At 47.1% G+C, this 25,602-nt stretch overlaps 1 protein-coding gene across 4 annotated transcripts in view; it reads right to left on the bottom strand.

Annotated features, from left to right (window-relative positions):
• Positions 1-12,717: 12,717 nt before the first annotated feature.
• The window catches only part of GAREM1 (GRB2 associated regulator of MAPK1 subtype 1), a 227,961-nt gene continuing 215,076 nt past the window's right edge, over positions 12,718-25,602 (bottom strand). The window contains exons 5-7 of one of the 4 annotated variants that reach the window (XM_075533065.1): positions 18,900-19,066; positions 18,046-18,120; positions 12,718-17,200 (exon numbers count right to left, since the gene is read on the bottom strand). In XM_075533065.1, the coding sequence (XP_075389180.1) occupies positions 16,297-17,200; positions 18,046-18,120; positions 18,900-19,066 (1,146 nt within the window). In that variant the 3' untranslated portion in view covers positions 12,718-16,296. The remainder of the gene's footprint in view (positions 17,201-18,045; positions 18,121-18,899; positions 19,067-25,602) is intronic. The other 3 variants (XM_075533066.1, XM_075533067.1, XM_075533068.1) reach the window with 3 other exon arrangements.

Here is a 25,602-nt window from a genome sequence, read left to right as displayed (position 1 = left end):
GACTTCCCCAGGATGGCTATATGATATGTATGGTCCAGTATACATGAATGTCGAGGTGTTGATTACAGCATTGATCTACATGTAGCGTCTGTCTAAGTGGGCTGCTTGGGTCATCCACCTGGGAAACCAATGCCGCCCCTACCATCCTATGGGGTGAAGGCACCATATAGTGTATGACCTGCCAACAGGAGACTTAAGTAAAACGATCTTAAAGTATTGCTTTGTTGTTTTCAAGTGGAGTTGGTTCTGCCTTATCATCACTCTGTACAACAGAGCAGAGCACTGCCCGGTCCTGCGCCATCCTGGCAAAGGTTGGTCGGCTTGAGCCCATTGGTATAGCTAGCTGGTAGGCCAAGTCATCTGGCTATGGGGCTTCCTCTTTTTCACAGATGCTCCGCTGTACCAAGCATGCTGTCCTTCTCTAAGGAGGCCTGGTAGTCCTGTGGGTTAGCCATTGTGCTGTTACCAGAAAGCTGGGGCTTTGAGCCCCCAACACTCCATGGGAGACAGATGACATGGTGTACTCCTGCAAACATGTACAGCCTTGCTAACACTGGGGAGGAGGTCTGCTCAGTTCTGTGGGCTCACCATGACTTGGTAGTCCTCTTTAAAAAAGTAATTTCTAACCAACTTTTAGCATTTATTCCTCTAGCACTATAGAAACGATAAAATTTCATTCTTCAGAAACAGAGATTGGCACTTCCTCCAAATTATTTCAATTAAGAAATTAACTAATCCATACAACCATGTGGCAGCTGTTGCACCTCTTCTCCTCTGTCCATGAGATCAGACTTTACATTATCTGGTGCCTGTTTGTGAGGATTAAGAGTGTAGGGGTGGAATCTAGCCTGTCAATCCGGAAATAGCCTATGAGACCTCTGTGTGGGCATGGCCTTCCCTTGAGAATTCTGGGACCTGTTGATTTTCCCCTTGGGAGGTGGGAGACACTCCCTCTCCTGGCTCACTTCCTTGGAGACGCTCTACTGACAAGGCTGACTCCCTGAGAGACATCCCTGAGGAGAAGTCACATGGATCTACCCTGATGCAGCCAGAACTCTGGACCCAGAGAAGCCACATGGAGACCCCGGCCAACGCTAAGATGCTTCTCCTGCCACTGGGTCTACAAGACTTCCCACCCACTGGCCTGTGGTCTTCTGCATTCAGCATCATTGCATGTGTTTTGTGAGTCTGAAGAGGACTTTGTAGATTGGTGTTAGACATATGGGTTAATATCAGACTCATAGACTTGATCTGGACTGGGCTGGGATGTTTTCTCAATATTCAACTGTTCTTGTATATAAAACTCTTTCTTATACATATCTGTGTGTTCATGAATTTGTTTCTCTAGTTTACACAGACTAACACAAACCCTTTCTGCAATTCTATTTGCCTGGTGGATTTCTATGTGAATAAGAACAAGTTCAGGGAAACCAGGTTTCTAGAGTGATTTCACGTTTTATAACCAGCTAACCGAGAATGAATGAGATGTGACATTTGGCCAAGGTCTCACTTGCCCAAACTCACTGCCCTTCACACTCCTGGAGACCAGGGCAGACAGGCCAGCACTGCCCCCGGGGGTTCCTAGGCACGCAGCTCTGGTGATTAGCAGCCTGAGCTGTAACCACGATGCCACCAGGATCCAAGAATGCAAATCTGTATGGGAGTAGACAGCATCGTCCTTCTCTGACGGACCAGCTGGTGGTTTCAAACTGCTGACGTTGTCGTTAGGGAATGAGACGGGAGAAGCCACTTGGAACCGAGGGAAATCACAGGGGTGAGATCTTTCCTTTCAGTGAACACGAAGGGCTCTCACTGTCAGCCAGGAGAGCCGTGGACCTAGCTACAGGGCTGAGCCCCAAGGAGCGGTGATGGGACAGCCTGGGGAGTAGTTGCTGCCCCTCAATCCCCCTCTCAAGCAAAACCACTGCCGGGAAACACCTAAACCACTGTCATGTTCGGATGCTAAGTACCAGCCGGGGGGACAGCACCAATGGGAGGGAGATGGAGATCGAATCACACTGGCCGCACGGCCAAGCGGCACATAAGCAGGACATCTCTTTACGCGCTATGCTGCATGCCTTCGGGTGAGGCAGACCAATTGGCTATTACCAGTCCTGAGGTGTTGCAAACCGTTAAGAACTACTAACTGAAAAGCTGGACGTTTGCACCCACTGAGAGGAACCTCGGGAGAAAGGCCTGGCGGTCTGCTTCTGAATTGGGGCGGCACTGAGGAGTCTGTGGACCACAATTCCACTGTGCCACACCTGAAGTGGTCACGACCAGCACGGATTCAGGGGCAATGGAAACAGACCGAATGGCCAAAGCTGAGCAACGAGCACATGCACTTCACCTCCCGTTCCCTACTCCAGCCTGTTCGTGTCCAGTTCGTGATCTGTGAAAGATTAGTTTGCTGTGGAAGCCTACTACACAGTAAGCTATCAATGATTCACAGATCCTTGGGTCCCACGAGTGCATAAGGGACTATCATGATGATGCTCCTGCAGGTTGCTTTTGCTTCGGCCAGGACAAACAGCTTCCACTTTGTCCCATCATTCAGGATGATCCTCCACATGGTGTCTCAGGTATCTGTCGATTCCCAAAGAGAGGGATATATTGTCAGAGTGGAAGTTAGTCTTCAAAGTCCCCTCTGGTTTGGAGGTTCAGTGAGTTCTGGGCGCTCTCCCTTCAGGATTGTTTGGTTCCACGGTAAAACAAGAATTTACATCGCCAGGCCTGCTCAGCTCTCTGTAAGAGACGCAGGATGCATACACAGAATCGGCAGGCGTCCACGGTCTCCACGTTGTCTACGTGCAGGACAAACACAAAGGGCAGGAGTAACAAAAGAAATGTGAGACCAACAAGCACACCATGGATCAAAGTGAGCAAGAGTGCTTCTGTGAACTGTGGGTCCATCCCGAGACAAGCCTTGCTCGTGAATCACTGACATGTGATCCAGACAGATCGCCGGCTGCCACGAAATGCTCCTTGCCATTTATACTGCTTCCAGATGGCGGCCTAACCCACAAAAATGTATGTCCTTGCAAAGTTACTGAGTTAAATAAAAACCAATCATCTTTTTAAGCTGAGTTGAAAAGTCTTCAGTACATTGTCAAAAGCCGCACTACGGAGGGTAGCAAAGAACGCAGAATACGAAGTGCAGACGTTTGTGCCACCGTTGGATTTTGGCAATAATTCTCTATAGTTGGGGTTTTTCTTTCCTTTGAACTTCCTTCAGGGATCAGTTAGCTGGGCTCATGGTTTGATTCTCTAAGACAAAGAAGATTATAGAAGATGCTCTTTCTCAATCTTAACTTGAATGTCAACTTCAATGTCATGTTGCTTTCAGGCTTAGGATTTTCCTGTTCAAAACCAGCTGGAAGACTTGAGAGAGGGAGGGAGATAGAGAGAGAGAGAGAGAGAGAGAGAGAGAGAGAGAGAGGAGAGAGAGAGAGAACAATTTTTGTTATTTACTTGAGAGCTTCTGATTTGTACTTTCACATTTGACCAGGTTCAGACCCAAGGTGTAGGCAGTGTCTTACAGGTCAACTGAGCAGTGAAATTCATCATAGGGTCTTCTAACTTTCTTCCCGCTTCCTCTGGAGATGATCCAAAGATGCCCAAATCCAACATATGTACAAATGTGCTCCACACAATGGATGTATGGATTGTGATAAGAGCAGTGTGGGTCCCCAATAAAATGATAAAAAAATATGCCCAAGTCATTGCCATTGAGTCAACACCCACTTATCATGACCCAACAGGACAGGGTCCAACTGTCCCTGTGGGTTTCCCAGACTATCTATAGCTCCTTACAGGAGGCAAATGCCCTGTCTTTCTCCAGAGGAGTAGGTGGTGGTTTCGAACTGCGAAGCTGGTGGTTAGCAGCCCAACACGGAACCCCACTGCCACTAGGGCTCTTTCCCAACAGGACAGCTGGCTGGTGAATCTGACTGTGCTCCATTTTTAATTCCCTTCAGAAACGTCTTTATTATCAAAACGCCAGGGTTGCCAGGCTTTGGGCTAATTGAGGCCAGTGGGAGAATGACCAATGGGAAGAGAGAGGCAGCCCATGTGTCTGGACTTGCACGTGTGCTCTGAACTGACCTTTGGCTTGTCAGTGCACTCCCTTCCCGAGGAGACTGCAGGCATGCGTGGGCAGTGGTGTTAGCTGCCCTTGAACTGGCCCCACACTCGTGGGGACAGTCTGCACACGGGAGTGAAATGCTGCTCCCCCCTTGTGCCATCCCCAGGATTGGTTACACCCTGAAATGCTATAACCATAGGGTTTTCACTGGAGGGTGTTCAGAAGCAGCTCGCTAGGCTCTCTTCCTCATCTGCTTTAGTGCAGACTCAGCTCTGCAGGGACCTGTTTCACCCCACGTTGGTGTTGCTGCTGCCGAGTTCATTCTGACTCACGGCGGCCATCCGTGCAGCAGAACGTGGCACTGCCTGGTCCTGCGTCAGCCTCCCACTCATCGTGCGGTTTGAGACCCCGCAGGTAGCCACTGGTGTCAACCCATCTCCTTCAGGGACTTCCTCTTTGTCGCTGGCGGTCCACCTTACCCAGCATGATGTGGCAGATAGGTTTCTCCAGATAACAAGTTCAAAGTATGTGAGATGAAGTCTTGCCATCCTCCCTGCTAAGGAGCAGGATCTCTTATGAGTCAGATTGATTTGTTCCTCTGTCCGTCCACAGGACTGCCCGTAGCCTGCACCCACACCATAATTCCAATGTGTGCACATCACAACAGCACGCAGGCCAGGACAGACAGCATGGTCGTGGCCGTGCATGGGGTGTACTGACCAGGAATTGAACTCCGGTGTCCTGTATGAAGGTCCAGAATTCCTACTGAGCCACCAGTGTCCCCACTGTGTAGTCATTAACCATGTGCCAACCAGTTGATTATGACTCATAGCAACCCCGTGTGTTTCGGAGAACTGTGCGCCATAGGGTTTCCAGTGGCATTAAAAAAAAGTAGATTATCAAGCTTTTCTTGCAAGGCGCCACACCTCCAACTTATTGATTAGTGGTCAAGTACATTCGTTGACCTTGTGCACGCCTCAGACTCCATCATTCGCTGGTTGGAAGAGCCCGACATCGTGTGGTCATGTTCAGTACTACAGCTTCTTCTAGATCACACGCGTGTAACCTTTTCCTGGCAGGTACCACGGCTTACGAGGGATAAAAAATGTCTATGGCATGTGTGAATCTTTTACACTTCCCAGTTTACAGCTGCCGTACTTAGAATCCCCACGACGTTAGCACCCTTCTGACCCCAAACGGGAGATAGACTCAGAGCCTCTGTTGATTAACAAGAGAGGTTTCTGTTGATTTTCACATCATTTCAGGATTGTCTCATGTTTTTAGCCTTAGAAAAAAAAAGAGCCGGATTTTTTTTCTTTCCATTTTTGCTTTGGAGTATCCCTGAAAGCAAGAGTGATCTCCAGCAGCTGTTCTGGGTCTTCCCTTGAAAATTCGGCCCAGGTACGCTCTTGCCGTGTGCGCTCCCACGCGCACTAGCGGATCCGGAAATTCGACCTTCATAGGTACCAGTCGTGTTGCTGCCGGTACGTGGAAGGTATTGGCATCCTCAAACTGCACTCAGTGACCTTGGAATGGCTTACCCAAGACTGCTACCCAACAGAAGAAACAATGCCAACTATTTGTACATAGAATGAAAATGTAACACAATTCAAGGGGGAAAAATAAGAAAAAGAGGGAAGAGGACCCAGGGTAGGTGTTTCACATGCCAAAAATTCAGTCAAGGGAACTGGGAGGCCATGCTGCTGTGGAATGAGTACACAATGGGGATCAGCCGTTTTATTCCAGTTTGGTTCTGTTTCCAACATGCATGTCATTGTTGTGACATGTGAGTTTATTGCTGTAGAGTGGAGAGTTTGGACCAGATCATCTCCAAGGCCCCTCTGGCTCTACGCCTCTCTGATCTCCCTATGATCACATTTGCTATCTGGCCATTCTAACCAAGTCTTATAAAGTTATCCCATGAGATCACTGGGTGGGACTATGCAAATAAGGTGCACAAAACCCTTTCTTGGATGGGCTGAGATGTGTCAACAAGGTGCTTGTGGCCCATCAAGGGGATTAGTTAGTTTTGTCATCCCAATCCCAGAGGAAGAAGGAGAGGCAAGTATGCTCTTTGGACCCAGGTTCCTTGTGCTGAGAAACTGCTTGACCAGCAGTTAACCTGTGGGTCGTCACCTCTTTGGGGGCCGGATGCCCCTTTCACCGGAGTCGCCCCATTCATAACACAAGCAAAATGACAGTTGTGAAGTAGCAACAAAAATAATTTTATGGTTGGGGGGTCACCACCACATGAGGAACTATATTAAAGGGTCTCAGCATGAGGAAGGTTGAGAACCACTGTGCTAGACCCAGGAGCTGTAAGGCTGAAGCCAGTGGTAGGATTCAAATAATTTCACAACCGGTCACTGCTCGTGACTGTTTTAAGTATTAAAAAAAGATATGCAGAAAGGTACTTAATTATTTTAGTTCATACTTAAATAAGAATAAAAGAGGTGCACAAACTAGCTTATGAGAGCTTTAAAATATGAATGGAAAAATATTAAATACCTGACAAAAACAATAAACTTTTAATTTAATATATTTTCTCATTGCTTCTTAATTGATCTGCCGCGTGACTTATCCTTAGCCATCGTTTCACTGTCGGGGTAGGATCCCATTGCTTTAGCGGTAGATCGATTAGATACTAGACATTGTGTTTGGTATTTACAGTTAGGTGACTTCTCTGAACATATTATGTTCACCTTTGGAAAAACCAATTTTCACTTCTGCTGAACTGACAGCAACTGTTCTGACAACATTTTTAAGTTCTTTGAACATTTTCAGGAATTGCATAATTCCCTCAAACTATCTCATGGGCATTTGGGGCATAAAAGAAAGCTGAAATGAACAATGGCATTTTTTCCCTCTTTATATGTTTGTTTACTGAAGTAATCATGCTTAATGCTCAACAAAAGCTTAATGGGTCATATGAAATGAATAAACATTACAGGCATAGTTCTATTCTTTATGCCTATGGACAAAATGGACATCACTACAGGTGCTTAGAATGTGCTGTTCTCAGATGAAGGTTAAACGACGAGTAAAGAGAGTAAATTTGTGATTTCCACATTGGGCTGCTGACAGCCACCCACCTGGGAGAGAAGGCTGGTCATAAGTGCCATTTTAACAACCAGTTTGCCAAACTCAACAAAAATAAGTATTGGTTCTGCTGAACCAGTGCAAACTAACTCCCATCAATGGTTGAAACACTGGGACTAGCTGTGACATTAGCTGCGGCAGTGTCGTGAGCCGGCAGCAGGGTTCTTTCGACACATGCTGTCTTGGTTGAAGAACTGTATTCTCAGTTGTTCCATTACATGAGTATGGTCTGTGTGTTGTGCGTGGTCGATACAACACATGATTGAACCCAGCGGAAAAAGAGTGCGGTGGAAGGGATGGCTGTGGCAGAATTGGTAAAAAAAGGTTGGAGGGCAGAGGTGCTTCAGTCTGGGGATGACCTGACGATTCTCTCTCCTCTTTCTAAAGTCAGACAGGGCTAGCACTGCCCCTTTCTACTGCATCTGGCACCACGTCTCCTGGTCAGCTGGATTTCCCAGCAGATAATTCATTGTCTTGTTTCCACTCATCACTGCCTCTTAGGTTGGCCATCCTATCACATGCTTTATTTGTCAACTGTCTGTGATTTCTGGAGCCAATATCTGAGTCAGGATGTGGGGACACACTTTTGTAGCTCCTCTTTTATCTGTGAAACAATGGAATTCCTCAGTGTTACCGAAACGGTGAAAAGAGCAATGTATGAACTGTCAAGTGGAACACACTCATCCTGGAATCTCTAAACAAGCTCACATTTCTTAAAGTGTGCTCAGATATTTTATGATGAATGAAAGGTGTCCTATAAACAAGCGACCACGTAGCTGAGAAGCAACAAAGCCCACATTGAAGAAGCACACTAGCCTGTGTGTTTGTGAGGTGTCCATGAGATTAGGTGTCAGGCATCAAAGACCCAGAACAAAAAAACATATGATGTGAATGAGAGGGAGGGCAGAGTGGAGACCCAGCCCATCAGTAGACAATTGGACATCCCTTTACAGAAAGGTCACAAGGAAGAGGCACACCAGTCAGGGTGCGGTATAGCACCGATGAAACATACAAATTTCCTCTAGTTCTTTAATGCTTCCTCCCTACCAAGATCATATCCCCAATTTACCTCACAAACCCGGCTAGACCAGAGGATGTACACAGGTACAGATAAGAAATGGAAACACAGGGAATCCAGGACAGATAAACCCCTCAGGACCAATAATGAGAATAGCGGTACCAGGAGGGTAAGGTGACGGTGGGGGAGAAAGCGGGTACTGATCACAAAGATTGACATATAACTCCCTCCCAGGGGGATGGACAACAGAAAAGTGGGTGTAGGGAGACAGCCGTAGGTGTAAGACATGAAAAAATAATAACCTAAATTATCAAGGGTTCATGAGGGAAAGGGGGTGGGGGAGGGAGGGAAAAAATGAGGAGCCGAGACCAAGGGCTTAAGTAGAAACTGTTTGGAAATGATGATGGCATCAAATATACAAATGTGCTGGACACAATGGATGTATGGATGTATGGATTGTGATATGAGCTGTTAAGAACCCCCAATAAAATGATTTTTAGAAAAGAAAGAAAATGAGTATTCCAGGAGCCAAAAGTCATTTTGAGCACTTTACCAGGGGAGGGAAATAGTACAGCTTTCTTTCTTTGGGTGGGGTGAGGGGAAGTTGTCCTCAACGCCATTCATTTGGCATCAGACATGGCTGCAGTGCCTTATGGAAGTGACAGCTTGACGCTGATGTCACAAAGACACATCCCTCAGGGGTAACATCCGTGGTGTCATTCAACAGAACTTCCAGTGGCATGTGCTTTCGAAAGTACAAAGATGAAGACACGACCCTCCGTGCCCAGGAGCTCCGCTTATCGAGAAACAGACTCGGAGAGGTCTGTCCTCTGTGTGGTGGACTACGAACCTCAAGGTCAGCACTTCCAAATGCCAGCTGCTCCGTGGGAGAAAGATGGGGCTTCCTACCCCCCATGAGCTGCCGTCTGGGCCACTCACAGGGGCAGGTGGAGCCTGTCCTGTCGGTGTGCTCTGAGTGGGGGGCAGCGAGCAGTGTCTCTGTCCGCAGGACTGTCAATGCCATTGGCCCACAGGGATTCGTTAGTCCAGTGGATTGAGCGGGAGGGCAGCACGTTGGAAGGGAATTCATGCAGCTGAGCAAGAATTTATTCCACATTTACTCAGTTTCCAATGATTTGGATTTCACTAAACTCAGATGTGCAGAAACGTGTGGGGTATCTGATTCTGTTGTGTTCAGGGACTGTCGAGCAGTCGATTTTCAACTTCTGCCCAGAAACGCTCCATTGAATTTCCTAGGCTGTAATCTTGACAGAGACCAGAGATCGCCTGGCCTTTCCTCCGTGGGGCCACGGGGTGGGTTTCCCCTCCACCTTTTGGGCTAGCAGTGTCGTGCTTAACCATTGTGCCACCAAGCTCCTTTAGTTGATGCTAACTCATTTCCAAACTCAAAATTTATGTTGCAGTAGTGTGAGGTGGCTGGGTAGAAAACATCAAATACACAGCTCCCTGTGTGCTTCTGAGACTGTAACTGTTCACAAGCGTAGAAAGCCCAAATCATCCTCCTGCAGAACTGCTGGTGACTTTGAACTGGCGACCATGTGAATTGCAGCCCAGCAAATAAACACTACACTACCAGGCCGCCAGGATGCTGAGTAGATCCTTAGATCCTTAGCCAATCCATGGAAATCCTGGGAGAAAGATAGGCTCTCTGTTCCCGTAACGAGTTACAGTTTCAGAAACCCAGAGGTGCAGGTCCACCTGTCCTAGAGGGTCGCTGTGAGTCAGTACTGATTCCCTGACTGTGAGTTACTCGAGTCGTATAGTTTCTCCTCGTGCACAGCTCAGGAACCCAGGAACGTGGCCTAGGATTTGGTCAGATTTTATCTCTGAACAGTAAAGGAGTAGAAGGGGGAGGCGGGAGTTGGGAGGTTTTATTGTAAGGAAAACCTCCCCCAAAATATTCAGATTCTTTTAGTCATGTAAGATAAGGCAGAAAAAATAAGGACAAAATATTGGGAAACGATGGCACACAAGTTCAAGCACTATAAAAAAGCGCTCGTCAGTAACTTGCTTTGTCCATCCTCCAGCTTCTCTGGGAAGCAAACTGGCTGTGTCTGGTGCAGGCTCGGTGCTCCTGACTGCTGCCCCATCATGTCTGCTCCCCGGCGTAGGACTGCGGTCAGTACCAAGAGAAGCTGCCTGTAAGCTGGGGCGAAAGGACTCTGTGTGTTTTCTTTGCCCCAGATGGACATTCACACATTTATAAAAAACCAACCAAGTCATCTATGTTTGCCTTTCTCCCCAAATCCAGACCACAAAAGCACCATTCTCTTTGAATTCCATCAGGTAACTTGGTTACCAGCTTCTTCAAGTCTAATAGTCTCTGATTCTCACCAGGACAGAAGGGGTTTGCAGCCTCAAAAATGGTGCCGGACAAGCTCCTTTCTCCTCAGGAGTGGACACCTTTTTGAATATTTAAAATAACTCCAAGGATCTAGCTATATCCCCATGTCCATCCATCCATCCATCTATTCACCTACCTACCTACCTATCTAGAAGACTGATAGGGAAGAAAACTCCCAAGTCTACACCAACTGTTATCAAGTTTAATCCAACTCCTGTCAAACTTTTCGGGCAGAGGAGAATTTTACCTTGGCTCTCTGGGACTATAAATCTTTTTTTAAAAAATCATTTTATTGGGGGTTCTTGTAGGTCTTATAACATTCCATACATCAATTGTATAAAATATATTTGTACATATGTTGCCAACATTATTTTGTAAACATTTAGTTTCTATAAGTTTCTCGTTTTTCTTCCCCACTTGTGAGCTCCTGATAAGTTATAAATTATTGTTGTTTTCATATGTTATACCTACTGCTATCTTCCTTCACCCACTTTTCTGTTGTTCATCCCCCTGGGGATGGAGATTATGTATCAATCATTTTGAAGGCTCCCTTTTCCTCCCCTTCCCACACCCTCCTGGTATTGCTACACCAATTTCAATCCCAGTGGGGTTTGTCTGACCTGAATTCCATGTATTGTGAGCTCTTAATCTGTACTAGTGTATGTGCTCCCGTATTGCCAGAACCGAAAGGCGAGGAAGCCTCAAAGAACCAAAGGAATAGTGTTTCATCAGTGCTATACTGAGCTCTGGCTGACTCATCACTTCCTTGTGACCTTTCTGTGAGGGGATGTCCTATTGTCTACAGATGGGTTTGGGGTCTCTGCTCAAACTCCCCTCGTTGTCAACATGTTGTTTTGTTTTGTGTCTTCTGGTACCTGTTACCTGATTCCATCAACACCTCATGATGGTGCAGCTGGTGTGCTTCCATGTGGAAGATTATACATCTTTCTGGGGGCAGTTTCCTCTCTTTCCCGTGGTGTAACTGGTGGATTTGAACAGCTGACCTCGTAGTTAGCAGCCCAATGCTTATCCTGCTGCCCCACCAGGGCCCCTCCAATGGAGAGCATTCCTGTGAAGCTATGTGGCAGTGGTTTTTATCTTCAATTTTCCCTACTCTTGACTCAGTTTTACCTACAGTTTAAGAAGCTTTGGAGAGGGTGGACAGGTGTTAACTTGAGTGAAGTAAAATAGTATCCTAGAAGAGGGGGAAGAGCAAAAACAAAATAAAAATAAAAGAGGAACAGGGAAAGCTCTTGGGAGGCTTGATATAGTGTTGAATACAGAATGGTGATCTGAAATAAAAACCTCCACCGAATCCGCCCTCGTTAAAAATACAAAAACAACTTCAAGAAAGGAGATTTTAAAAATCGCTTTATTTATAGACATTTCGGAACCATTTAAATCAACAGACAATTAATTTTTTCAGACATAACATCCTGTGTTTATCTTGAGGTACAAATTGGGCCCATTAGATTATGCTCAGGAGAATAATTCAACTGTGAACTGGTAGTTAACCACTCAAGTTTTCCAAGCAAAGACATTTATAAAGCTGGTGACCAGTCTTTGAAAAGAGCACACTATTTCCATGTAAGTCAAGGAATGACCCCCCCCTTCTCCCCAAGTTTTAATCGACAGTTCAATTTTTAGCCTGCTTACTTAAACAATACATGGAACGTATTATGAAAATGGGAGGGAAAATTGATAGCAAAGACACGACCTAAGCCCGGCTACCTATCAAGGATTGTAAACAAAGGAAATTTGCAATCTGACAAGCTCTGTTATGGAATTCATAACCTAAAAGTTAGAGCAGCAACATGGCAGAAGATATTTGTATGTAACTTTAACTGAAATCACGCGTACCTCTCCCTTCTGGCTGCTTCAATGAGACAAAATTTTAAGACAGCAAGTTTTGAAGACTAAGTGACATGACTTAGTGAGATGTGGCCAGAAGAACCATCAATTACCCCGTCTTGCAGTATTCAGTCCTTACTTATTCCTACCACTTATACTACGGGCATCTTCCACCTCTGGCCACAGCAGCCCAATCTACAGTGTGAACAGATAAAATGAGCGCACGGTTTCTGAAAGCCTCGTGTGTCTAGTGCAGACTTGCCATTTCTGGTGGACCGAAATGGTTCCTCCAGTTCCGGAGGGTCTTTGGAGCGCGGTCTCGTTTTCCAGTGTCATGCAGCATGTTCATGATACACGAGTTAGGCTAGGGGACTTGTGGTCTCTCCTTTGAGGAGCTGCAGGGCTATGCTCTTAAAAAAACCTCCAAAACTAACAACAAAACAAACACACGGCCATTGATCGATCGAGTCATTGCTGTCTCATAGAGACCCCTGGTGGGTTTCTAAGATTGTAACTATTTATGGGAGTAGAAAGCCCAGTCTTTCTCCCGAGGAGCTGCTCGGGGTTTCAAACTGCCGACCATGCTGATCACAGCCCAACTCCTAACCACTGCACCACCCGGAGTGTGCTACGTATGGCTCCAGAATATGAGCTGAGAGATGGCTCTGGATGAGTGGGAGAATGGTTGGGCCTGCTGTCCTCTTTCCCAAAAGGTTGTTCTGTTCAATTGCCAATCTGGCGAAGGGGCAGGGTGGCGAGCCTTGAGGAATCTAGGGGAAATGTTCACAGTTCATCAAGTCAAGCAGCTCCCAAGCCAAAGAGAAGAGGCTTGCAGACCTTTGGGACTCTCAGATGGAAGTGACCTGCAAGTGTTGGAGCTCTCCTGCCCAACGCTTTAGACTTTAGCTGCTTAGCTTGCTTTATTGCTGACTGCTCTTCTCTGAGGGCTGTGATGATGTTTGCCAGGAGCTTAAGGACCCCAAAAGGGTCCTGTTTAGGCATTTCTCCTGTAGGCACCTGCCAGGAGGAAGGTGCTGCTGGTGGTGGCGGTGGCTGAACGTGGTTGCCACTGCACAGTCACAGCTCGGACCAGGGCCGGGCTGTCTCCCTTCATAGCTCAGCATTTCTTGTCATGATTCTTTTCAGGGGACTAGGGCCTTGTCTAGTCGCCTTCTACCAATAGGCATTCAGTTCTGGATGGACTTATTGTGATGATGTTTATTTAGAGCTTTGGAGATGACGAATATATTTACTACAATATAAAATATCCCAAGTCAATGAAAAATAAAATTGAACCAATCAGGAGACAAAAGCTACTCGGTACTCATTTTACACCTTGAGAGAGGCTGCTGTTTCTCTCAGCTGTGGATTCTATAAAGACTCCACACATTTAACGCCATACAACCCGCTGCCCAAAGGGCTGCATCCCTCTTCAACAGAAACGTGCCTCATCGGGAGCACTGGTTTCATATGCAGGTGGAGGGCAGGGGCTGGGTCTTTTTTCAGCCTGGCACCATCAGCTCCAGCACAGCACCTGACCCGGGAGAGGTGCTTGACAAACGTTTAACCGGTCAGTGCATGCATGTCCCAAAGGAACCAGGCCCTGCCCTCAAAAGGGTTGCACGCTGTCAATCAACACAGGACAGAAACAAAACAAAACAAAAAAACGCAACAATTTTGTGTCAAGCATACTTTGCCGGTTTCCATTTGAAAAGTTCTGAGAGGTTAGTGTGGGAAGTAAGGGGCTCGCGCCTCACACCCTTTGGGGTACTTTCCAAACGCGAAAGTGAGTGCAGGGCCTGGTGTCCGGGAGCGCAGTTCCAGAAACGCCTTCAGAGATGCGCTGTTTACTTTGACAGGGGCGCTCCGGACGGACACATTTTAGAGAATGCTTTTTATGTAAGAGTATTTCTATTATACGGGAGAGAAAAATCCTCTCCCCTTGGAAAGAAGAGCTACCATCCAAAGGAGTCTCCGGGAGGTGTCAACGCACTTGGCTCATGGAAAGCCTGGAGGTTCGAGACCACGCAGAGGTGCCTCGTGAGGAAGCGCTGGTGTTCAGTTCTGGAACCCGCTCGGAGCAGAGGCCTACGCGGACACACGCGGGGTGGCGCAGTCGGGCTCGACTGGGCTTTAAGATGGAAAATGAGAGTAGGCGTCGCATCATTCTGACTTCTAACTGTGGGACAGGCTGACATTTAACGCTGGGAAAGAGCGACTAGGCGGCACTAGACTGGAGGGGTAGACACACGTGCTAAGGAATCACAACCTCCTGTCTTCAGATTATGGCCATGCCGTGAGCACGACGAGCAGCCGCGGGAACAGAATGCAATCCTGCGAGCCACTCGGACGCTGCTGGGGGGCCTGCCTGGCCAACCACCGAGGTACAGCCTTAGACTGTGCGTGTCCGGGTCCGGGGTGGACTCTGCGGGAGGCAGGGCTGTTTGGACAGCGCCTTGCTCCTGCTTCCACTTTCCCTACGGCTTCTCTTCCTTCAGAAAGAATGACGACACTGCCCGTTTATTTTGGAATTTTTAATCACATTTAGTAAAAATGGTCAGGTGAATGTCCTGGAGTTTTTGGAATGAAACTGGAATGAAAACAGGATCATGAGTATTTTCTTTGGAAAAGAGGGGGAAATAAAGTTTGCGAAATAACCACACTCTGGGATTTGACAAATGATTCAGCCGATGGAGAGCACGTAACAACAGGTGGTCGTAGCTCAGGCTTCTGAGCTCTGCTGAAGCCTGAAGCACTGTGACAGCCCCTGATGTGGTCCCAGAAATGCTCTCCAGACTCCTCGCGACAGCCACGCAGGGGACTGAGACCTTCCAACCAGAGGAGCACTAACATCTGGCGGAACATGTCCCTTCCCCCGATATCAGCACAGTAGGAGTATATATAAAAACGAGCCCCATAAATGGAGTAAAGTCAAATGAAATTCGTCAATAGACTCTCCAGTGATTGGTTGTGTGTCTTCCATTACAAAGACTAATAAAATTCAACTTTGAAAGACAGGGTCTGGGAATCTTTGGGCTCCACTCTGTCCCCTATTCCTAAGAGTGCCTTTATTTTCCCTCCCAGCCCCCAAACTTCAATGGATAGTTGCAAAAGAACAGGCTGTATCTAAAATAAACTCAGAATGAGGTTGTGTAAAACATGTGCAGGTGTATTTTGTATACGTAAATATATACATCCATATCTATATTGTTTTTCCTCTGCTCAAGAAAAAAAATTAGCAGCAGTTACAGATAAATTATTGTAGTCATGATTTGTATAATTCCTAAGGATGTCACATAACCTCTATCATCAGACAACTTTTGGGAAAAACATCTTTGATAAAAAGATCCCCTCACCAAGCAGATCACATGAAGTGTCATGTCAGATTACTAATAGTTTTCAGGCACAAGAGTCAAACAACGAGCAGTGAGCAATCCAAACAACAGAGCATAGGCTACAGTTAACCACCTAAAGTCAACACTAGGCCACCAACAGAAGGGAATTGTTGTTCACAGGTGTTTTCTGTTTTGAAGATTTTTATGTCGTTCAGCTTTGGCTATTTTGCAATAAATATCAGGCCTTCTCACTTAACCCGAATGGGGTTAAGAATGGAGTCTTGGAACATGCCTTTTTCCTGTTAGCGGCTGTTAGTGCTGAGTGACGTACAAGGCACAGCTCTAAGTGTTCCGTACAGCATTTTTATTGATGGGCAAAACAGCCTGTTCTCCAGTCAAAACCGTAATCTGCATAGTAAGAGTGTCTCTGATCCCTATGTACAGAGAAGGTGTTTAGTGCAAAAAACATGAAATAACCTCCCTGCCTACCCCCTTCTAGCACACCCACCCTCCATTTCCTTTCCCACTAGCCGGGGTTACACGGCTATATCTTGGGCCTCCAGCCATTAATGAATTGCATTATCTTCTTCACCTGCAGTTTGCTCAATTTGAAATCCTCAGAGAGGATTTCTTCTGTCAGTTGAACAAGCAAATTCCCATCAATCTTTTCGGTAACGAAGAATGATATGACATCTTCAGACAAGCCGATGAACCGCAACGACTTGGACACTTCTTCTATGGAGAGTTCTGAAAGGTCTGCGGGTGGCTGCCATGGGGAGCCGTCACCACAAGACCGGGGAGCCAGCTGGAGATGGAGTGGAGACGAAAGGGGATAGGAGACGGAGAAGATGTCCTGCATGCCCTTTGGAACAAAATACTGGTCTTCAGAGAGGTCTGGAGACCCAGTCTTGGGGTCTTCCTCAGCACCATCAATTTTCAGAGGCAAAGGAGATGTCTCCGAGGCGACGATCTCTTCCACTGCTTTGGGGGCCCGCGGGGGTAAGGCAGGGCATGAGACACTCTGCTTTGTGGTGCCCGCTGCGAGAGTTTTCTCATCGGTGCTCTCCAATGAGTAGCTCGCTGACTTGGGACAACCAGAGACGCCGCTACTGAATTCCTCAGTGACCGAGCTGGGTTCAAACTGGCTGGCCACGGGCTCACAGCCCTCAAAATCAAAAGGAGCCGGGCAGTTTCTCTTTGGTGTGCCTGGTGTCTTTTGTCTGGGATAACTGTAGCTCCTGCTCGGATCCAATAGAAAATCACTCCTGGTCTGGCTCTCAGATGCTCCCGTGTAACGGTTAGGCCACGAGAGCCTGGACGACAGAGCTTCCGCAGAAGGACTTCCAAACGGGGATGTTAGGTCCACAGAATCAGCTTTCGTTCGGTTGCAAGGATAGCAGGACACAGGAGCGCTTTCTGAAGGACTTGTGTCACTTTTAGTAATGCTGCTTAAGAAAGCAAACACAGAAACAGGTTAGTGACAAACAAGAGCCCACCCCCAATGCCTTCCATTATCGAGAGATGTCACTGGCAAAAAGGAAAGGGGGGTAGAGCAATTCTATAAAGTGTCCAATAACATTTGAGTGAAAAATTTTCATAAAATACATGGGCAATAATGGACAGGTGTGCCTATCCCGAACCCAAACCAAACCCACTCTTATAGCCAATTCTAACTCCTAGCAACCCTGTACAAGGGCTCCAAGGCTGTGAATCTTTATGAGATCTGATGGCCTCCTCTCTTTCCCTTAGAGTAGCTAGTGGCTTTGAGCCACCAGCCTTGTGGTTAATAGTCCATTGCTTACCCAACAGCACTACCAGAGCACGTGCAAGCACACCTTTCCTCACCAGCCCCATATACATATTAGAAAATAATGTGAAAAAAATTTTTATCATTAAGCATTGGTTAGTGGATGTCGGGATCTTTATGATTAAAGAAAAATCTCGCCACTTTTGGGCTTACTAAGTGCTACGATTGATTAGGGTAGGGATGTCTGCAGTGGGCAACTGTGGAGTGAGAGAGCAGGAGCTACCGTTATCCCAGACAAAAGACACCAGGCACACCAAAGAGAAACTGCCCGGCACCTTTTAGGTGTCTCATGCTTGCCAGCCTTGTGCTACAGCGACGTGAGTTTATTTGCACCATCCATTTCCCTATTTCTAGCAGTGGGTCTGAAATAGGAAGAAAAGTTTCAAATAAAATGGGTATGCTTTTTAAAAATAACTTATTTATGTACAGTTTGATACTATTACCATAAAGACTTAAATGTCCAAACAACGACAATTAACAAAATACCTGTGAGGAGAGCTACTGTACAGGTAATGATCACAGTCCGGGCATTCAGCTGTGGACGCCGCCTTTTCGAGGCCACTGGGAAGCAAGGATGAGCTCACAGGTAGGGAACCAGGCTACCGAGGGCCCAGGTAGAGATGCCAAGGGAAACAGTGGGCTGAACGGAGGCTGTTTCTTTTGGAGAAGTGAAGGCTTACATCAGAGCTAATTTCAAACTTTCATGGGGTGACAAAGAGAAGAAGGCTGGACCCGCTCTTACAATTTTTCTTGACATAAGAAATAGTTGGAAGCCACAGGCAGATAGATTTCAACTCAATATTATGAAAGAGTTCTAAAAATAATTGTTAGCCATTGCCAATAGCAGAATGAGCTGCATTGCAAAAGAATGAGCTCATGACCCTGGAAGGATCCAGACACGTGAATGAACATCTACCTGACTGGGACAGTAAAGAAGAGGGCTCTCTGCCGAGCGGTATCCAGAGGGCCTGCTCAGTGTCAGGCCACGCTGGTGCTGGCCCGCTTGGGTCAAGGTGCAGGCAGAGAACCAGATTCTGGTCGGTGAGAATTGCTGGCAACCAGTGGGCTGCTTTCAAGAGAACACAGTCGGACGTCATCACTGCATTTCCCAGAGGATCTCCTGTGATCTTCCCTTCCTAAGACACTGTCCCTTCCATCTTTGCCACAATCACCCCACCCCCACCCCATCCCTTTCCAGTGAAATCCGCCCTCCCAACCACCCTAACCCAACCCCATTTCCTCTCCCTTGGTTCTACCCATGGTTGGGCTACCTTGCTTGTCAGAGGGGTGCACTGGCTGGGGAGAAGGAGCTGGAATGGGGCCCTGGCACGGAGACTTACATGTTGTGCAGCCCTGAAGAATAGTAGGACAGGGTGGGGCTGGGAGACCGAGTCTGTGGCCGCGCTGGCTTGACTGTGCGAGCAGGAATGGAGGGACTGGTGGACAAAGGCTTTGCGCTCCGGGGAGGAACAGGTGGGGCGTTCAGGAGCCGGCATTCTTCCCTGACCTGGCACGGAAAAGAACACTCGGGGTTAGCAACAGACCGACAATGCCAACGGGGCCAGCTCGATCCTCAAGGATTGAGTCATTTATTTCAAAGAGCAGAGCAGGGGGAGTGAGAAGACTGGAATACACAAAGATGGAAAACCTCCGAGCCTGCTGGGGAGGAAACAGGGCGCCTAGCGCCTCCTTGCTGGCACAGGCTGGCTTCGAAAGAAATTGTTCGGGACCCGTCAGTTACTGCTGAAATGTAGCAAATACCGTGAGCATTCCATGTCTCAGCAAGGGCATGAGACGTGTGAGGGATTATGGGAGGTTAAGGACGAAAGGGGCAGAAAGCAATCACGATCCTTCCGTGGTGCAGGAAGAGCCTTTCCTGCTTCTTGGGAGCCACCCCCCACGCCCCTCCAAGGGCTCTGTAGACCTTCTGACTTCCAGCCTCTTCTGACATGCGAGTGTCAAGAATGATCCTGGAGTCATCTCAGGCACCCCACCCGATTCAGTAAATCTAGAGCGTCCCACAGAGATTCTAAGTTTCGGACACACTCCCAGATCAGACAGACGCTGCTGGTGCTGGTCTCTGGACCAAGACCCTCAGCCCCGCCTTCATATGCACACTGGAGAGGATCCGGGGGACCGGCCGGTGCCTTCCACTACCTCGATTCCTCCAGCCGTTTGCTTTTCACCCACCGCAGACCCTCACACTGAAAATTCTTCACAATGAAGTGTATTTTACATGTACTTCTCGGTGTCTGGCAGCAGGGGGCAGATAACACCAGATTCTCCCCATCTACCCTGAAGCATGTTACTGCAAGTATCTTTGTTTTTTTTTTTTCCTCCCAATTTTCCCGTATCTTTGTTTTTTAAGGACGGCTCCTACCCTCTGTCCACACACCCTCACACCCCGCCTTCAACATCTTTCCTCCGCAGGCAGCTCTGGGGTAACTTAGCAGAACAGCCAAGTTCCCACGAGCTCTGGTACAAATTTTGCATACAATAGAGTCCACATTAGATTGCGTCACCTGCCACCCACACTGAACACGGGTCGGGTCCTCCAACTGGCTTCCTGGGCCTCCTTCACTTGCCAAAGCAAGGCCAGATGAAAGGTCATGTGACTACATTCCCCAGCCAACCTCCATTCTGTGCGAAAGGTCTCACCTTCGGCATTTTCTTCCTGGGGCTCAGATCACACCGTTGGAGCTACAATAAAAACCCAACCCTCGGAGCAGAAGGCTACTTCCTCATTAGCTTCAGGCTGCCCCTACTGAAACTGTCTGGCTAATATCAGTTCTACACCTACGATGGGAGAGCGAGCTTAAAACAGGCCTTGGCGGTGGTGGCGGTTGCAGAATCCTGACTGGATAGGAAGGCGAGAGGAGAGCACAGGAGGCCGGGAGACTTCGGGGGGTGGTGGGGGGGTGGGGAGTGGGGAGCTCTTTTAAACAGCTGAGAACCAAGTGGGATACTGAGGTTCCAGATGAGTTACCCTACTCTGTCTTTGGGGAAGGCAGGTTGTCTATAAGGTGGTCTAATACTGTCTACTTTCCACGAACTTTCTGAAGCGCCCTCCTATATTGTGTCGCCTTCCCTCGGTCCTTAAATAGTGAACTAGTCGATTGCGCAGGCTCCCCTGCAGAATCTCGGCTGATGGGTGGGATTTGCCTACAGCTGATCTTGGCCCCTCTATGTGTACAGCAACGGGAACCATGGAAAACCAGGGAGAAAGCACCTGCCTGTTAACTTCTCAACTTTCAAAAAAAGGGCACTGGGTCACACCTCAATTTTGAGGTGAGGGTGGGGCACGAGGAAAACACGGCTAATGCCAAATGCCATTTGGAACATCTAAGTTTTGGATTCGTCACTAGTTATTCTGATGGTTCATCAGGAATAGTCTTCTAGCTGAAATGTCAGTTACAGGATTGCCAACATGTCAAATTACAGTGTGTATTTTAATTTCAAAGAATATTTGGGGGCAAGGTCTTGGAATGAAAGTTGACCCCTGGGAAGTCCTCTTTTTCCTGTTCTTATAATCATGCGTAGGCACTCAAGACCGTGGAGAGCAGGGGTGGGGGACCTGTTTTCTGCCACGGGCCATTTGGCTATCTATATACCATTTTTGGCCCAGCCTGGTGAAACATTTCATTAACTTATCCCTAACGTGATGGCTGAGTGTTTTGGTGACACGTGTGATGTTCCCCACTTCTGACTAAGAGTGAGATTTCGTGGGCTCTTATGGTAACAGGGCAGTCTCCAAGAGTTATCCAGTATGTTTTCCCCACCGGAGGGGCAGGATCATAAATGTAAGTTACTCAAGACCGTGGGGTTTCTTTTAAAAAGCTCTGGCTAACTGATGCTTACAGCTAAGCCTCAAAACAGACTGTAAGACAAAGAACATGTTTGGAGTGGTTGCGTTCCTCCCAGAGGTGGTTCAAGGACATAGGTCAGTGTAGGTGTAGGAATCCTTGGTCTTTAGGGGATGTGATGTGGTCAGGGAGGAAATATGAAGAGGCCAGAAAAGACTTGCCTCCACTGTGATGAGGGGAGAGTTCATTGGATTTAACAAGCTTATCAGAAACCCCAACTGGGGTGCTGGGGAGAGGGTGTAGTTTTAAAACAGGCATGATAAGACATCAGCTGTACTTTTGTGGAGGCTTAGGTGGCTTAGGTCATCCCGGGCAGGTATGAAGAGTGGCCTTGGTAAGCTGCAGGACCGATGGCCCTGCCAATGCACCTGCACATGACCACACTCTTCCCCCTTGTTGCCACACGTGTGCTTGCTTGTGTGAAGTCACAGTGCACTGCATTTAATGGAGACAATGACGTCTTTGGGTGGAATACGTACATTTGGAAATCCAGAAGTGATGACGAGGGTTTCTTTTGCTGTCCTGACTATCCTTACACCTTTACAGAACTCTTTTCTTTCTTTGCTCCTTGATTGGATTCAACATGGACCGTTTATATCCAAAAGGGACGCGACTGTGTTTCAACCACCTCTGATCCGCGAGGACAGGCAATTTAACAACAGTGGAGGGCCAGCCACCACAGGGCCAGTTCCCCCTCCTACTCGATTACATCTTGCCAGCACTACATCTCTGCACGTTCTAAAAACCCCCGCTTGTGGTTGTCTTCACTCCTCCTCCCAAAGAGCCCCGCATGGCTGAATAAAGCCGAGTTGTCTTGGCTCTCAGTAACACTATTCAGGTGCCTCTCTCCCGTCATTCTAGAACATTCTAGCAGCTAGAGGCTCTTAGTCCTCCAGCACCTCTAAGGGAACAACACAAGGAAAGCTCCATCCAAAATGATGGATTCGGGGTCACCTCACCTTTCTTGGCTCTCTCTGTACGTTGATATCTAATGCGCATCCCCATCTCACTGCCAGTTCCTCTGGCCCAGCACCAAACTGACATTCTCTGAGACCACCCCAACTCTGCTAACACATACGGTTTACATTTACTCAGTTCTCATTCAGACTGAACGAGCCTAAAAGTGAAACTGGTAGAGGCGGTTATCATCATTGGGGTTATTATTGTCCTGCGGAGAGTAGAGTTTGAGGACCTGTCACCTCTAGCATTCCGAAAGTCACGGAAAAGTTTGTAGAGGCCTCAAAAATGCAACTAAGTGGCCCTTTCAGTTTTAAGTCTAGACCATAAGAATATCCGTTCTGTTTTCATGTGGACCTTGCTATTGACAAGATATTCCAACTTGATGCTTGTTTTTCTAAATCTTCTCCTATTAGTGCTGATCTTGGGGAATAACCAAGGTGCCAGCAAGGTTTCTTGGCACATAAGCCACATCAACACCGCACTTGGACATAGTGTTGTATGAAACAGGACTTGTATTTCTAAACTGATCATGTCTGTGGCTTTAATTTTAAGCACCTCCAAAAGAAACTGTTTTAAAATGATGATGCAACAAAAGAAAATATTTCTCTTAATTTCAAATGCAGTATCTAGTCTCAACTTAATTTGGCAGCTCAGGGGGAGTGTGTGTGTGGTGCAGTGGGGCTGGCAGGGTTGCAGTGGGGTTATCTCCATTACCAGTAACATACCTTTAGGTGCTAAGCAAGGGAGTGACATTTTTTTTTCTTTACTGCATTTTTGGTGAAAGCTTACCAGCAAACTTGGTTCCCAGTCAACGTGTTCCACAAACTGCTCAGGGACATTAGTTATATTTGTCACAATGTGTCCATCTCGTCTGTGATTGCAGTCTGTTCCCTTTGAAGGACACCAGTTTCCTGGGCTTCTGACCAACTCCTCTTTGCTTTTGAGAAACTGTTGGCCTTTGGGTCTCATTCGGATGGGTACTCTTTTTATGTCCTTACCTTTTTTTCTTTCACAAGAACAGGTAGTCTCAGGGGGATGGGCTCAGTGCTAGCATGAAAGCGTGTTTAGGATGGTCGTCTCAGTGGGTTCTGGTTCTTTGTTCTCTATTTTCCCAGTTTTCTGGCTTTTAAAAAATTAGTTTTAGGAGGGAGGGGGAAAAATTAGAGGAGCTGATACCAAGGGCTCAAGTAGAAAGAAAACGTTTTGAAAATGATGATGGGAACAAACGTACAAATGTGTTTGACACAATGGATGTATGTATGGATTGTGATGAGTTGTATGAGCCCCCAGTAAAATGATTAAAAATATTATTAATCACTTTATTGGGGAGGGGGCTCTTATAAATCTTATCAATCCGTTATTCATGTGTATGAAGCACACTTGTATACAGGTTGGCTTTTTTTTTTTTAAAGCTCAAATTTGAGTTCTACTCTGTTCTTCTCTTCTATCTGACACCATCTAATATGACCCTGGTCAGAACATTTCACTGTCAGTGTTGGTGGCCAGGAACCATCTAGGTGTTCTGATCTTGGCTTGGGTAAGGCTGAGGCTCTTGTAGACGGGGTTATCTCCTTATGGCCTTGCTGCTGCCAAGTTCTGGAGCTGTGTCTTAGGTGGTCGCTCACCAACGCAGATGACTGTAGCCGCTACCTACTTCTCTAGGGTGCTAACCCTGCGCTGTGGGAACTGGGGTAAGGCATTCTTTTTTGAAGTGAGGCATTACCATCACTTACAGATTCTGGGTGGCCTTTGCCTGTCTTCAGTAATTCCTGGTGCCGAGTAGCCTGGCTGTAGGCAGGGGTGGGGAACAGGGTGAGCCAACGGCTGCTTGTAACTACAGCCTTGGTTCCCGAGCTATTCTCTGGCCCAAGGATGTCCTTTCTGGCTGGTCACCCACCCTCTTGGTTAGTCTCATTCTCTCTTCCTTGCTTCTTCACTGCAAGTCTTTTCCCCCTTTTCTGAAACAATCAGTGATCTTTTTCGTCTAGAAGACATCACCACCCCGATGTTAATACTACTCTTCCTGGTGATCGTTCATCCGGTAGAGATTGCTTAGCCCCAAAGCTAAAGAAAAATATAATCCATCAAAATGCAGTAGGTTTTTATTCTTTTGAGAACTGCTGAATTTCTTTAGCCTACAAGCATATTCTTAAGGCAGCATCATCCAATGATTACTATTTAACAAACTGAAAACCAGGATGGTGGAGGTGGTGTTGGGAAAGGGCATCTGTCCTGGGGGCAGACAGCTGGAGTCAAGGCACCATTGCCATTGTCCCCGAGAGTCTGGGAACAGGACTTGTCTGCCTACTGCATTAAGTCATTATTTTTTCATTAATTCCATTTATTTATTAATATTCATATATGGTTATAAAGTGAATACTAAATATAAAAATGAGAAGCCCTTGGTAATAGCTATTTGGAATGAAGACACAAATTGGTAGATATAATCAAAGTATGCACATGGTTCTGTGAGAGCACCATGAATGCACTCCAGAGGACAGCAGGATGAATTCACAGCCATTTTCTAGAGAAAGTCTTAGGGAGGCAGGAATTAGGAAGGCACAACATTTCAGAGCCCGGGAGAAAGCATCGGAATGATACTCTGATGCAGGGGCATGGAAGGTGTGACAAATACTGGTTGCAACTGTCAGAAATTTAGAGGGAACAGGGTTCATGAGAAACCAAAGGATTCAGCTTTGAAAATAGTGAGTTTGAGCTGGATGTACTACAGATGGGCAGAACTGGAAGTCACAGGGGCACCAAGATCCTCAGAGGAGAAGCAAAGAAGGTTTCACTTCTAAGGCATGGGCAGAGGAAGAGACAGTGGAAGAGGAAAACAAGGGACCGGGGCTTGCCATTCACACAGCAGGAGAATCACCAAGGAATGGTGTCCAGGAAGCTGCGGGAGTGGAAGACTGTGGGAGGATGACAGAGTCAAAGCTGTCAGGAAGTCCAGAAAGATCTGGAAGAGGTTTACTGAATGTGAGAGTTAGCATGTCATTGGTGATCTTCGTAGCTGCGATCAGAAGCTAGATTCTAGTGAGGTAGAGACAGAGCAGGAGGCCAGAATGGCATTAAAGGTGGCAACGTTCTTCATGAATACTGGCGGCAAAAGGAGCAAGGCTGCCATTAGAAAGGGATGCTGGATTGAGAGAGGCATGCCTTTCCTTTTTAATTTTAAAAACCTGGAAGAAATGGGCAAATTGTGTACACCTGTGTA

Source organism: Tenrec ecaudatus, chromosome 15 (genome assembly GCF_050624435.1).
Source record: "Tenrec ecaudatus isolate mTenEca1 chromosome 15, mTenEca1.hap1, whole genome shotgun sequence".
NCBI lineage: Eukaryota > Metazoa > Chordata > Mammalia > Afrosoricida > Tenrecidae > Tenrec > Tenrec ecaudatus.
Note: the sequence above shows the minus strand (reverse complement) of the source record. Positions and strands in the feature narration are given on the sequence as shown.